Below are 15,482 nucleotides of genomic sequence, written 5' to 3'. Positions count from 1 at the left end.
GCATCCCTCTGAGTGTTTGGGCAGAACATGTTACAGCATTTTAAACAAAGCAGCAAGTATGTGCAGATAGTTGCCATTGGCAACTTAGCTCTCTCCAGACTATCAGCACTGTTGTATACCTCACAATGTAAAACAAGTGACATCTCTTTGCAGTAAATATTAAACATTTGTAAGCCTGTGTTCTACCTCCTTATTCAGCTTATCCCTTCACTCAGTGTCCAGTAACACCAGGTGGTCCTGGACCAGCACGGGAAGCAAGCCTCTATAGCTGTCCAACATCAAACTTTGTCTGTGACGAAAAACATGGGTGCTCATCCTGAAGCTTGGCTATTCAAACTATTAGGTTTCTTGGCTTCTGACACCTGCTGGTTTCTGTACCCCACGTGTCTGAAAGATCTGTCTGTGGTGGGGCCTTTTTACATCTTGATTTTATTACCAAGTTTCACTCTCCTTTCTTAGGCACCCACTGCGGTTGCATGGGTAGAAGAATAACTTCCCTTATCCGAGCTGCAAGCTCTTCAGATCATTTCTGCTTTTGCTTTTTAATTTCTGCAGAGGTTGAGCAATGAAAGCTTCACCTATTGGCAGGGTCACCATGAACCTGCTGTAGAAAGATGGTCCAAAATGTGATTTCCACATGGCACAGCACTGCCAGACCCGTGTCTCTGACTCACACACACATGGATGGTTTAAGTGCTGGTGCCAGCATGATTAACATCTGTAATGGCCAAGTGAGCAGGGGGCTGCTTCCATGGAACAAAGCTCTGACATGACACCTTCACACTTGGTGCAGCGACAGACGAAGCAGATTGCAAGAGAATGAGTAAAAGATGCGGCAGAAGACGAACACTAGTGCTGAATGATGGGATGAGCCAAAGGACAAGCCAAGACAGTTAAGAAGCCAGGCAGTTAGCCAGTACCTAGAAGACACGTGGGATTGTGTGGGGCTCTTAGCTTCACAGCTCTTCACCACTGATGGGTTTCTACAGCAATGGAATGAAACGAGACATGAGTCGTGCGCGTGCCACAGGGACAGCGTGACCATCCCGCCTGCTGGCCAGCCCCAGGGACACCCCGTGCAGCTCACCTAGAAAGTAATGAAGATACAGGCTTCTCAACAGAATTGCTCCTTTCCCATGGCTTCTTCCCAGAGTCTGAAAAGCAAACATGAAAAGTTAGTTTATTATTTTTGCTCTAAAAATAAAAATATCCTGAAGTTGATTGTCTTATACAGTTGATTTCTTTCAGTGAGGATGAGGGACTTAGGAGAAGAACTAGGAAAATGAGATTGCTGAATGAGTGCATTTGCCTCCATTATTGGGAAAGCATTAGCAAAAATCTGCTTAGTGATCCCTTTAATTAGGGACCACATAGTTAAACAATACTAAAAAGAAATGGAACTGGAACAGTAGAAGGAAAAGCATAAATAATTTCTATTAGGAAATACAGGCTAATTTCTGCAAGGCTTACTTTATTCAGCACAATATTTATTTATATTTTAAATTAAGAAGTCTTAGGTTTTTTGTCTGCATAGTTGGCAGAAAATGTGGGTGTATGTAAAAAAGGGCAGTAAGAGCCCACTATGCAAATCTCCACAGAGAATTTATTTAATGTTGTGTGCACTTCTATCTTACAGAACACTCCCAAAAAGCTGTACTACATAACCCTTGTTGCTGAAAGTGCTTCCTATCATCCCAGTCTCCTAAAATGAACTGTTGCAGAGATTTGGCAAATTTATATACAAGGATTTGCTCCGCTGTGAGGTCCCAAAAAGCCTTTCAAAAGAAATACAGGCACTCCCAGGAAATCTCTAGATCTCATTTACATACACCTTTCTCCTGGCTTCCTCCCCTTCCCTTGCAAAGCACACAAGTCATGGCTTTGTTCCAAAAGGAAGCTGGAATGGTTAAATAGTCATTCCCTTGGGAGAGATTTCTCTCAGTATGTGTAAAAGCCAAGACTGACACAGGGATAAATGTGAGTGCTTGCAGCTCATCTACTCAGATACAGTTATGTTCATTAATTTTATGAAAAACAATTTAATCTGGGAACTCTCAGGATCAGTCTTATTGCAACAAACTAGCAGTTTGACATCCAAACCCCAACTGTATTAGGACATCTACACTACAAAAAGTAAAAGAATACAGCTTTTTTCTCTTAAAAGATTTAGGTGTGTAATGTTGAAGACACAGATCCTCAGCTACAAGTCTAACTAAACTGTCTTGCAATTTTCTTGACTGTGAAGCATATAAAAGTCATAATTTCTTGCTGAATACAGTTTTTAAAACCACAGGTGTTTGGGAATTTTTCTGTTAGTTACTGTTGATTTATGTTAGTTTCTGCACTCAGAAGTAGGACAATGAATCCAGAGTCTAGAGGTGGTGGAGAAGACTAGATTAAGAAGACAACTACAATGCCAATAGTTCAATTTAATTAATACCTGATGAATTTTGCTGCTGCTGGGCAGAGCCTCGTGTACTGGTTGAAGGAGAGGTGCTAGCATCATCCTACAAAGAGAAAAACAGGACATTACTGAGTTTTAGGGATGAAGTGCAGAGTCCTCTTCTACTCTGGAGGCAGCTGCAGCACATGTGGTACAAAAGCAAGTTTCCTCCCTGCCAACAGGCACTGTTGCCAAGGTATGGGCTCAAGGCCATTTAAACTTTAACTTTCTCACACTGGATGGAAAAATCCATCCTTTTTATATTAGTTAATGTGGACACCTTTTCATGATTACACTCAATCACTCTTATCTCTATATACCAAATCAGGTGAAACCTCTCTAAAGTGCTGTTGCCTAAATACAAACCATCCACTTCCCAAATTTAGAAACTCTATGAGATGTGGAAACTGAGCCACTTAAAGGAACTGTTGCTACATCCCACTCTTTCACCCCAAAACAGAGAGAGGAGAGAGGAGTTCAGGTACTAACAGGATGTAACTAAATCATTAGTACTCCTCTTAAGTAAAAGACTAAACACTTCATCAGAGATTTGGACTCTTTTATCTCAGATTTATGTGTGAGAGATCATTAACCATTCATCCATATACTTGGCATGACAATATTATCTAGCAACCCTCAAAACATACTCAGGGAAAGCATCAGCTCTGCATTGGAAAATGGAATTGCACCCAGTTTGAAAGAACATGAAATGTACTCAAGACACAAATTAAACAGATGCTCTCTAAAACACTTTTCTAAACAGATCAGTGCTATTGAAAAGTTTGATTGGGGATATAAACTAATGTAGACTTTCAGCAAGAGAGAATAAGGGACAGAAAGCAGAGGCTGGCAGGTTAGAAGCTAAATGGTGCCTTTTATCTCCAAGTGTATGGAGATGGTTCAAAACCAGCTTTGGGGCAAGATTAAGAGCAATGGTTGCATAGCGGGTTCAACAGGCAAATCCCATGCTTGAAGCATGCCTCAGACAACATGCAGAAAATAGCTGCTTTTCTCCCTAAACAGTGAAAAGTGCTTATCCCTGCTCTTCCTACAAACTTTTTTGCTTGGGGCAAGACCTAGATTGTTGTAATGGACTTCCTACTGAACAGCTCTGTCTTTGGAGAGAACATCTCCATGCAGGCGATACGAGGCACACAGAATGCTTTATGACCTTGCAGCTGTGGCAGAAAGCCTTCACGAGGGTACTGCAACAGCAATGCTGGATGAGCAGCAGCCTGGAAAAGCACCACACTGGAAAGGTCACAGTGCAAATCCTGCCCTCTCCTGAAACAGAAAAGATCTTCCACGCTTTACCAGTTCAACAGGTAAAAAAGTGTTTTCATCTGCATGTTGGACTCAAAATTGTTGCATCAAGTTCAGTCTACAGACTGAGTCAAATAAAACCACTTCTATAAATGCTTTTGTGGAGGAGAAATTAATCAAAGTTCCCCAAAGTTGTCCAAATTCTATCTCAGTTTAGTGCACCTATCATGGTCACATATTTTGACTCCTGCATGATCTAATGGTTAATGCACCATTTCCCCTTCTTCCACCAGGCACGTTTTCTGTGCACTCTGGTGCTCTGAAGTGAGCTGATTCTTGCTTTTCATGGAGGTTGGCAATCCAAATTTACATTGCAGGGCTGATGGTCCACTTCAGCTTAGCTCAAGCCTCAAGTATAAAATAAGAAACATGAACTTTATCTCAAGTTAACTTGCCAGAAGGTTCACTGCACCTTCTTACAGGCAAAAACCTCCTGTTCCCTACAACACTGGGATTAGACCATGAAACAGAGCTCATCAGGTTTAGACAACACCTTCCTATGAATAAAGCAGCTGTTCTTGTTTATAGGGTGCTGTTCCCAGGAAAGGTGGGAGCAGTTACATTCGGCTTTGGATCAAATGAGCACACCCATCCCTGGATCAGCACAGCTTGGTATTGCCTGCCAGACAGTGAATGAGCACTGGGCTTTGGCTTACAGGGAACCTGCAAGAGCACAGCAGGGAGGAGTGTTTCACTTACGTTTTGGCTTTCCTCTTCCTTCTTGTCAGCTGGCTTGTCTGACTGTGACGCTGCTTTCCTCCTTTGCAAAGAACAGGAGATAGGACACAGTCAATCCTCTAGAAACAATCCTTGTGGGAAGACAAGATTCAGCCTTGGGTGGGAGTTACTATTTATTTAGCTCATCCCAGGGAACATAACAATGGCTGGATGTGTTTGGTTGTGTAGGGCTGGGGTGGAGGTGAAGAATCCAGATCCCAGTGATACAGCTCAGGGAGAGGGGCAAAATTATGAGGTGGTATTTAACAGAGAAATGCAGGGTGTGGAGCATAAAGAAGTGTGATGAAACAGAGGGAGGGAGGAAGCAAAACTGGGTATGAAACTGGGTGAGAAAAGGATGGCTTCTCTCAAAGATTCAGGAAGCCCAGGGTCCTCCACAGGAGGAACTCACTCCTAATCAGGGGCTTCTGAGGACCAACCCTGCCCACAGCAGCTGGCTCAGGTGGGCATTGCAGTGGTGACACTGCTCTCAGCCAGCTCCAGTGTCAGTTTGCCACCTGTCCTACATCCCACATCCCTGATCCTGCACAGAGAAAGGGCTGTAGCAGTGCTCCCACATTATGGGAAAACTGTCAAAAAATCCCTTCAAGCCAGGTTCACCCTCACTGGGAGAGATTGGGCACCACTTCTGCTCAGCCAAGACCCCTTCTTTCCTCCAGGGTGGGAAAGCTCTGGCTGGAGACCAGGAATCAGGAAACCAGCTCACCCACCTGGTTTTCAAGTGCCTTTGGAGGACAACAGGACATTATTGTTGTCTCAAAACCACTTCAAAGGCAGCCAAGCCCCTAGCCCTGTAGTCTCAGGACCAGCAGTGTTGGTGCTACCTGCAGAAGCTGAGTGAGGACCTGAGAACCACGCTCGTTTCTGCTTCCCAAGGAGGGCCAAACATCTCTGAGAATGAAGTGGCAAAGAGGTGTAGTTCATCCACTAGGGAAACTGGACATGACAACTGCACATGTTGGTTGTTTATTTTTGAAAAATACATTATAAAACTTATTAGATATTAGCCAAACTGGATGATGAAAAGAAAACCAAATTCTTGATTTTTAAACACTATTTAGGTTTTAAACATTACTCCAGTGGGCCAGGTGCTGAGGCTCTAGAAATCCAATTTCCCATTTTAGACCATTAGGGGACCTGCAGCTCAAGTCTCCATATGGACTTTGGTTATGCTGAACTTTACCCTTAGCCACCTGTGAACGTTTCCCTTAGCAGATGGGATTTTTAAACACCAATCTGACAGATTTTTCATTTAGTCTTGGTTCTGAAGTCAACAAAATTCAACTCAGGAAAATAAATCTCACTAAGAAAGGCTTCTGAGAAAAGCCTTACTGGATACACAGCTTGGAGGATTTGATGAAAATTTGACAAAAAAACCGAACAAACTGAGCAGTATGTGTCTGTAGGAGACAGTGCTCTGTGGGAATTATTTCCAGATATTTAACTGCACTAATAATTTTACTAAATCAGTAATAATTTGGTCTTTCTCTAGTATTTATTTGATTTTTCTAATAAAAAGAAGTTGTAATTACTACAAATCTAAGTGAGGGAAATATTTGCCAGGGTGAGAGACCAGTGTTAGATTTATGTCCTGCAACAAACTTAACTGGGCTGGGAGTGACAGTGGTCTGTGGGTTCATTATTCTGTTTGCACTTCAGTCCTGAAGCAAAGGGCTGCTCTCACAGGGCCCACTGAATCTAGAGAGTGGTAATTTATAGCATCTGAGCTCTCAGAAATGTTTTCCTCCATTACTTATGGAGCATTAGACATATTCCCTGTTTCTGAGCATGGGCTTTACTGCTCAGAAAAGGGTCCCTGAGATCCCATGCTCATAACTCTGATTTCTGTATTGAACATGCTCAATTTGAAACCAGTATTTTTTTTTTTTATCTTCTGGTAATAGTAGGCAAGTAAGGCAGGTAAGTACAGCCTGAAACACAGGGCCAGGTTCTTCCTCTTCCTCTGTCATCACACATAAAAAGGAATTCACAGCCAAAGGAAATTCTCTCTGTATCAGCTTAACAGCATGTGCCCAGATTGAACCCTTGAATGGCACTTGTGTATTTCCAGATACCTCCATGGCTTTGTGAAGAAAAATTTAGGGGGTAACTGTTGCTATCGGCTCCCTGGGAAAGGATTTGGAGCTCAGTTACTTTCAGAGTAGAGGTAGCACAATGCTTAAGGCAGTCCAAGTGTTTTTGTCAAGATACCAGGGGAATTCCACTCTAAATACCTGAAGACACAAGATCCTACTGCCAAAAGCCATACTGGAGTATACTTTTAGACTAAAACCACACAAGTGTGCTGAATTTCTATGTCCAGACACATGAGATGTCCATTCAGCTTGCTTGCTTGAACAGAGCTAGTTGCCCCACCATCACCAAACCTTACTTTGCCTGTTGACAACTTCCAGTTAGGGAAAGCCATTCTTGATGAAGAGCAGGCCAAGAACCCATAAAATATATTAAGAGCTGTCAAACTATTTTAATTCTGAAAAGAAAGAAAATTATCTATTTGCTATTTTATTCTGCTGGGAACTTTTTAGAGTGTTGTATATTTATTCACTACTTTTCGAAGGATTTCACAAGAATTTTCAAAGAATCCACAGCCCATGTTCAGAATTGCTTCTGAAATGAACAGGATGTGGAGGAAAGTTGAAATCAGACCTTTTGAGTTGAGAACTGTCTTTATACTAAGACAACATTATTTAAAAACTCCATCTCTGTGCACCCTACAACTGTACCTACCCTTCATTATTTTATTAATCCTTTTCTTTCACTATTTGTAAGTTTAAAAAATTTAAATCTAAAAATATAGCATCTTACACTAAGAAAAGGCAGGCAACTTTTCCAATGCAACACCTTTCGCATTAAAAGTTGGGCAATACTGGTGACCAACATCTGCAGGACCTGTCAAATTGCAAGGAAACACCCACTGGTAACCACAAAAATGACAGTGCCTTATTCCACAATTTGCTGCAGATCTCATGGAGCTTACTTGAGGTGTAAGTACAAACCTTTTTGCCAGTAATTTATTCATTTCTTCCATTAGTCCTCCTCCTCCTCCTCCGCTACTTGTTCGATTGGCATCGCTCTTAGAGACCCCACTGGGGCTGGACCCTCCTGAACCATCTTCTGGCTTAAGAGAGAAATCAAGATTAGAGTTAATGAAAGGTTTGCTTTGTAAGCACGCTCTTAATGATTATTTTTCCCAAGTGTTAGGAACAGCGATCACAATCACAGCCCAAAACCAGAGACAGGATGTGATCTGCCTTGGAAAGAAGACCCACAGCAGTATTATTATAACCACGGCAGATCTGGGTGACACAAATATATGGGCAAATGATTAAAAACCCACAGTGTTGCTTGTTCATAATTATTTTTATGCATGGTTAAGCAACCCTTACCTAAGTGGACAGCTACTGACCAGAACTAAACAGTCTACACTGTTTTTTTCTGTAAGTATAGTGTAGTTTTAACCACTTAAAACAAGTGAAAACACTAATGCATAGTACAATGGTGGACTGTGTGGAAGTAGAAACCCTGGCAACATGAGAAGTCACAGCCATTTGCTAACTCATATGTTCTGAAGAGAATAAACTCTACCCAACATTTCCTGCTCAGCTTTATTTGCACTGCAAAATCACATTTAAAGGTTCACCCGATGGTCAGCTGAGACACGTTTCACCATGCTTCGCTCTGGGTTTGCAGACCATTACACCAAGCTGTGCCAGGCTTTGCCTGCAGCAAAGAGCCCACTGGGGAGTCCCAGTGCCACCTCCTTACCCGCTGGACTCTCCTCAGTTTGGCACCAGCCAGAGCTGCTGCGAGCCCTGACACTGACCCATCTTCAGCGCCAGGCCCCTGGCCCGCGCCGGCTGGCAGCGGGGGCGGCGGCGGGGGAGCGGCTCCCATGGGTGGTGGAGGGACTGGGGGGGGTGGCGGAGGTGGGGGCCCCCCAGATGAAGCAGGGATCACAGCAGCACCAGTGGGGTGGCCAGGTGGAAGTGCTGGGCCTGAAATGCAGAGAATAGGAATTAGATGTGGAGCACGATCTCCTCCAGCCCACAGACAAGGTCATGTTCCCACTCCCAACGCCACGGCCTGACTCCAGGACAACTGGCTGATGCAAGGGAGCTGCATGCATGTGAAGAGGTGCTTGTATCAATGGTTAGCCAGCTACAGTTGTGTTCTCCTGAAAGACTCTGTCACTGACAGTCTTCTCCCTCCTCTTCTCCCTGGCTGGGCTAGTGTTTCATTCTGTGTCAGAATCAGAACACAGACAATGCTTCCCAGTTCATAAGTGGCATATTCTTCTGCTTCTCCCACAGCTTTCTATATGGAGATAATAAACTCCACAGACTTTGGTTGACATCAGCTTTTCAGGGGAATTGTGGGCTACAGTGCCACATCCTCCTTTCTGTCATGCAGAAGGTGTGTGGCCTCAGCCAGTTTTGCAGAATAACCCGGGCAGACTCCAGCTCCAAGTACCCCAAGCTTCTGCAAAGCTCCTCTCAGCAGCAGCCTGTTGGAAGGGCTGATGGTGCTAACTCCATTGCAGTGTTTCACCTGTCTGTAACAGGTCAGCTGAAAAAAACACACCTCCCCAAGGGCATTTCCGTGTACACCGTGTACACCGTCAGAACAGGCTGCTCTTGGTATGTATTCACAGCTTCAGTTGTTCAGTAAGTGTGACTTTAAAAGACAGGTGGGTTTTGACTGAGAAATATTTGGAAACCATATTTAACATTAATGGCTTGTTTTTCTTCTTATCTAGGTTTTCTTATAATATTGCCTGATTTCTGTGGTTACTTCTGCCATTATTTCACACTCCCAATTCCATTCTTGAAATGAACCATAGCTGCTATTAGAAATACTTTAAACATTTCAAGCCCTCTTTCGTTCATGAACATAATAGTTAGTAATTCATTGTGGGTACATTTAATTGTAATTGCAAAACTACACCCACCTAATTAGAGGGCAGCCTCAGGCAAAAATTGAACTGAGTCAAAATAATGGAGTGATGTGAGTTTAAAATAACTGTATTGAATTAAGTGGATTTCAAGGACTTACATCAGCTGAAGGACTGAGCCTCCAGTGGCTACAGTAATACTTTTATCAGAAAGTAAAAGGAAATGTCTTAGTTTTCTTCCTTTTCTAGGCACACCACTTTAGCGTTATATGTGGTTATAAATCTGAATAGATCCAAGTCACAAAACATATGCTCTGAATTGTAAATAAGCACTGCTTGCAAACTGTTCTCACTCCACAGGCTTTATTTTAGACAGGCATGAGAAATCAAGACCATATACAAAGTGGCCAGACCCAAGCCCTTGATCTGCCTTCAGTGAGAAAGGTTTGCTGGAATAGTTACAGTGACAAGCCCATAACTATACATGCAGTGAATACCAGGAACAAAGTCTCTTGAATTAAATAAATTGCACAACTGCAGGGAATTCTGGGTATCTTAAACAAAATCTAAGTCCTGTGTTTCACTGGTAACAGAAATATCACTTAAAAAAAAGAGTAAAAATCACAACTTCTACCAATATTCTTAGACAAGAAACCTACCTACAACAGACCTGGCCTCCTGCTTCAGAAGAGCCCATCTGCTATCTTTGGACCAGCTGAAAATAGGTTCTATATGAAGGTCTTTGAAACGATTTGGCTCTGCTGAATGACAAAAATCTTGGTCTGGGATAATATAGTAGGAATATCCATTGCAACAACCCAGCTACAGGGTCCTGGTTCTGTAATTCTTACTTTTTGCCTGGTCCCTGGACCAGTCCGGAGTGATTTTGATATTTTTCCACCCCAGTTTCAGAAATCACATACAGTAGCAGTAGCTCAGTAGCTTTTGGTCCCTTTTTCTACTGGTCAGGTGCAGTGCCAACCAGGCTTTTTGAACAGGTGACAGCTGAGGCTTTACACAGGTCACAACTCATTCAAAATCAGTACTTACTCAAGTGGGCAATGGCTGATGATGTCATGTAAGGAGGGGTCCTCCTGGGCATAGCCACCTCAGACACAGCAGCGTGAGGGGGAGGCAATGGAAGACAGTGTGACATGGGCTGGCACCACTGCTGTGTGGGACAAGGTGACAAATGGGAGGATGGGGAGGCAGCCTGGCCAGAGGAGCTGGGGGGGCTGGCGATGGTGGGCAGCGGGGAGCAGGGTGCAGCTCCTAGGTGTGGAAAGAAGGACCCATCCACACTTTTCACCTGGGTTCCAGCGGGGCCTAAAGCAATTTGTTCTTCAGGATGGCCATTCAGGGGTACATTTGCTGAGGTCTCCCACCCTGCTTTATCTGTGGGTGCCTTGACCCTGTCAGGTGGGACAGGAATCATGGGCAGGATGGTGGGACCACGTGGCTGCAGAACGTCACCTCTCTGCGGAGATGGTGCATTTGTGGCAGAGGGAGAGGAAGACTGAGGAGAGCCAGAAAGAGAAGAACCCCTGAGAGGCTGGTGAGAGGGAAACTGGGAAGGATGGAGAGGCGGTGGAGACAGCGAGGTTCTCCTGATGCCTGGCATGACAGTCCTGCCATTTGGGTAGGGTGGAGGGGAGGAACCTGGGGCTGTTGGCAGCTCAGAGGCCGAGTGCCTGTGCAGGAACTGCGGGGACTCTCTGGCTCTCCGCTGGGCCAGCGAAGGGGACGGACTAGCGGGCTCAGCGACAATGGGTGCTGAAGAGACAGCGCTGGCTTGAGCTAGTGGGGGGAGCACAACACCAGAGGCAGGAGCACCGCAGTTACTAGAGGCAGGAGGAGGAGACTGGGGATGAGAGGGGGGAGAGCATACGCTTGGTTGAAGGGTGGAAACTAAAAGAACAGAAAAGACAAAAGAATAAGGTGGGTACGCAGGAAGGAATGAAACCAAGGCAAAGTGGAACGGAGGAAAAGGAACCGTGAAGTAAACGCAAACAGAAACTCAAACAAAGCCAAGAGGAGATGGTGCAGGCACCAGCTTGGGGATTTCCAGCCCTCAGCAGAACTGGAGGGGTGTGCAGAGCAGAACCCTGGCAGCATGGGATAGGCTGCATGCTCTGGTGCCAGTGAGGCTCCTCCAAACCCCACGTGAATCTGAGTCAGGATCACGAGCATCACCTTTGCACCAGGGACAGGTGCAAGGGACATGCTGAACACAGAGGTGGCCGCCTTGTAGGCAGAGAGGGAACAGCCAGCAGCCCTGAGGAGCCATGTCCCATTCCTTGCGGATGCCAAGGCAGGATTTTGGCTAAGTTCCCAATACAGAACAGCACACTAACCTCTGATGAAAAAAGAGTCCAACTCTTTCTGTCACCAAAGGCACATGTGTGTGTCTGAGCTGGCTTCTAGTCAAAAGGTTTAACAGCTGAGGAAAAACATTTCCCTTATGTGGCCAGATTAACTGAAAAAACTTGCCCAAATCCAAAGCCCAAACACAAGATGGCCTCCTTTCAAAGAGGCAAAGCCATACTTTGTAGCTATAAACTATTCCTGTCATCTCTTCTCTCAGTTTAGTGCAACTTAATACCCTATAGAAGATTTTTGTAAGCTCATTAAATATATATATATTTTCCACTAAGTTCACAGAAGACTCCATGATCACAAAATCCCCAGTGAAGAGCATCTAGACCTGTATCTTCCTCTGTGCTGTAGTTTGTTTTGTGCTGCAGAGCTGACATCCCCTGGAAGCATGGAGTCACTCTTGTGCTGGCTGTGCTTCCTGTTCTCCTCAGGGGTGTGGAAGAAGCATGGCCAGGCCCCCTTGGTACACCTAAAATGCCCCTCAGCTGTACAAGTTTTGCCAAGTGCAAAACGTGCTTAGCTCCACCTGCATGCCTCAGACCAGAGCCCCTGCAAAACAACACAACCATGCCCAAATGCACATATGTCTCTAGCTGAAAATCTAATATTTAAAATGTAACTATAACCACATTTAGCAGTCTAGCTTTTGTACAGCACCCCAAAAACCCCAACAACAGCAAGAGGAGACAGTCAGGGAGAGCAGACTGTATCTGCTTGATTTGATACGTGCCTGTGGTAGAGGTTCTTCTTTCCAGAGATTCCTGGCGCTGTTGCTGTTGCTCCATCACTTGTCTAAAACAGCAATGAAAAAAACCCTGGTCATTAGGTATTCCTTATAATTTTGAGTAAAAGCTTTGTACCCTGAGAAGCACTGTGTGTCTGGGGAGAGAGCTGATCCCGTGAGATGGAGGTGGGTCTGATTTCATTGCCCTGGCTGCAGCAGTGCCAGTTCACACATTGGGAAGCTTAACCAGGACATAGCCCTGCATGCACTGGACACTGCAGGGGTTGATTGATCCATTTAAGATAAATGGATCCTCAGTGGCTCTGCACAAAGAATAGGCAGAGCCCAATGCCCAGGAGAGCACAGCAAACATGCATGCTGTTAACCTGCAGTGTGTGAGAACTGCAAGGAAAGAGCAAGGGGCGTCCCACATAAAATCACAGAATCACACATTGGATAAGGCTGGAAGGGAGGACTGGAGGCCATCTGATCGAACCTCCCTGCTCAGGAAGGATCCTCTGAAGGATACAATCCCCGGAATTCTGTCCAGACAGCTTTTGAATATCTCCAGAGAAGGAAATATTGAAAATGACACAGTCCAGAATCTTTTATGGATCAGGAGCCCAAAGCACTTGTAGAATATTAGAATGAAAATAGAGCAAAGCTTCATCTGTGTACCAGTGTTGACTGCACAAAGCCTCTGTTGTCCAGGTGCACATCCAAGCCCGTTTTGGCACTGGCCAGTCCAGCTGACATCCCAGCAGAGCTGTCCCTGTGGCTCCAGCAGCACCAGCGCCGCTGCGCTGCCCCTGCAAGCCCGGACCTCAGCTCTGCTGCCAGTCCCGAGTGCCCGGCCCGGAGCCCGGCAGGGAGAGGCTGGGGACAGCTCTGCAGGGATGTGCAGTTCCAAGGGTCCATCAGCAGAGTCTGCTCTTGCACGCTGGACCGCTCCTGCAGGAAGGGATGTCCCTGACCCCTGCCACAAACCCACCCTCACCTGGCTCCTCCTAAAAAACCTGACAGCTAAAAACCAGACTGCTTGCCAGGCTTCTTGGCAAGTGCGTGGATATGAACTAATGATTTCAACAATATTAAAACACAATTCTGAATTTACCTTGCTGAAGCATATGGTAATAAAGTTCATTACTATTTTCCTCCACAGTTTCTAAGTCTAATTGGCCCTAATTAGTTTCATTTATCTTTAGACCAGTCTTCACAGCACTGTTTTCTCTTTTCTCATCAGCTTTACTTCATGATCTGTACAGTAAAACAAGCTCAACTCTAAGCAGCATTTCTATTTTGACTCCTTGCACAGTATTTTAAGACACCTCCCTGTTAAATCTTTACTTGTACTTTCCAAAGTGTGCAATGCTGAGCAATTCTATCTTAATTATATACCAACTTTTAAAGCAAAAATAGTCCATAAAAATAAAGTTATATTATGTGGAAAATAAACAATATTTTAATTTGCAAAACAAATTTTCCGTGTTTCATATCTGGTTCAATATATGGTAAAGGAAAATACATGATTGTGCTATGGAGGGATCAATCCTAAAGTGGTTTTATGTTCAGAACATGCAATCCATGCAATTTCTAGAATATTGCAGGTTTCTGAGAAAATTATCATATGTGCATTGGTGAATGACTTTTGAGAAATTCATAGTTGATTCAACTGGTGTCATTTAAGCTATGACACTTTAAACCAAATAAACAGAAATCTTTACTTCAATACATACCCTAACTCTTTCTTGATTGTTATGGATGCAACAGCATCAATTGCACTGCTAAAATTTCAATTGTTAACACAATTGTAGTAAGAATTTCCTGAGCATACTGTCCCCTACCTTAGCTTGGCATTTATTAGCAAAATTTGATGATGAAGACAACTTGATACATACATTTTCCTGATTAAACCTGGGCGAAATTCTAGGTTTATTTAGAGAACCAACCTGGAAAATTCCAGTCTGAAAGAACAGGGAAGAAATATGGGTCAAACAGCCCCAAATCATTAGAGGTGCTGCAGAACAGATTGAGGTGCAGGGTGCAAAAATCCAAAACAGGGGTTAGCCAGTGCCACTTGAAGTCACTGGGGTTCACACCAGCCCTTTCTGCCCTTGGTCAGAAGCAGTTTGTATGTGCCAAATGCACCCTCCCACACGTGCTAAAAGGAGAAGTTCTTAAAGTCTTAGGAAGTCAAATTTATTCCAGTTGAACTAAATAAAGCCTGGGATTGGCACAGGGCTACTTAAGGAGTATGCAAGGAGAAAAGTACAAGACAGGACAAATTACACTCTTACTTAAAAATATATTCTTTAAACATTTGTGTAAAGATCTCTAAAAAACCTTTTAAACAGACAAATTTGCAGGGTAGATACCACAACTTAATTTCCTTCCTGCTTATAAGATGTTAAAAAAAACCCCTAGGATTAAAATTAGGTCTGCTCCATGCTTAAAGAATGCATCAGCATAATTAAAGCTGAAAGTCCTCTAGTGCAGATGCAGTAATATCTAACTGCATCTACTGGCATACCTTATTCCACTCCAGTGGAGCAAAAGGAGCTTTCCTAGGGCCATGTGCCCTGTAGCAGTCAAATAACACCTACCCAAAGGGCTTTTACTGTCTCTAAACAAAAAAAGAATAAACATTTTTTTTTATTCTAACGTAGTTAAGCTGCTCACATTTTAAATGTACAGAACAGACATCCAAACTGGAGACCTGAATTACATATGCAGAATGAGTGACTTCCACTGGTTAAAGGAAGAGCTGGATCAGGTTTTTCAGGAAGACAGTGGAAGAAGCAATATCTCCTGCCTTGTGTGAGCAGGGGCTCTCTGACCTTTGTGATATCTCTGCTATCCAAAGTAAATCTCAGGTGAAATATCATCACTGCTGACCCAGTCATGGGTAAATCCCTACTAAATCTCAGGTCCTTCTCAGATAGTCATAAAGGTACAGGAATCTAGTT

General features: G+C 44.0%; 1 protein-coding gene across 4 annotated transcripts in view; it reads right to left on the bottom strand.

Moving 5' to 3' along the window:
- EVL (Enah/Vasp-like) overlaps positions 1–15,482 on the bottom strand; it is a 77,315-nt gene that overhangs the window by 3,406 nt on the left and 58,427 nt on the right. For 2 of the 4 annotated variants that reach the window (XM_041400099.1, XM_041400115.1), the window contains exons 5-11: positions 12,523–12,584; positions 8,291–8,520; positions 7,522–7,643; positions 4,466–4,526; positions 2,441–2,507; positions 1,088–1,154; positions 921–983 (exon numbers count right to left, since the gene is read on the bottom strand). In XM_041400099.1, coding sequence (XP_041256033.1) covers positions 921–983; positions 1,088–1,154; positions 2,441–2,507; positions 4,466–4,526; positions 7,522–7,643; positions 8,291–8,520; positions 12,523–12,584 — 672 coding nt within the window. The remainder of the gene's footprint in view (positions 1–920; positions 984–1,087; positions 1,155–2,440; positions 2,508–4,465; positions 4,527–7,521; positions 7,644–8,290; positions 8,521–12,522; positions 12,585–15,482) is intronic. The other 2 variants (XM_041400108.1, XM_041400120.1) reach the window with 1 other exon arrangement.

The sequence above is a fragment of the Onychostruthus taczanowskii genome, unplaced genomic scaffold, assembly GCF_017590055.1.
Source record: "Onychostruthus taczanowskii isolate IOZ18803 unplaced genomic scaffold, ASM1759005v1 scaffold1, whole genome shotgun sequence".
NCBI lineage: Eukaryota > Metazoa > Chordata > Aves > Passeriformes > Passeridae > Onychostruthus > Onychostruthus taczanowskii.
The sequence above is the reverse complement of the archived record's forward strand: the minus strand, read 5'-3'. Positions and strand labels throughout refer to the sequence as shown.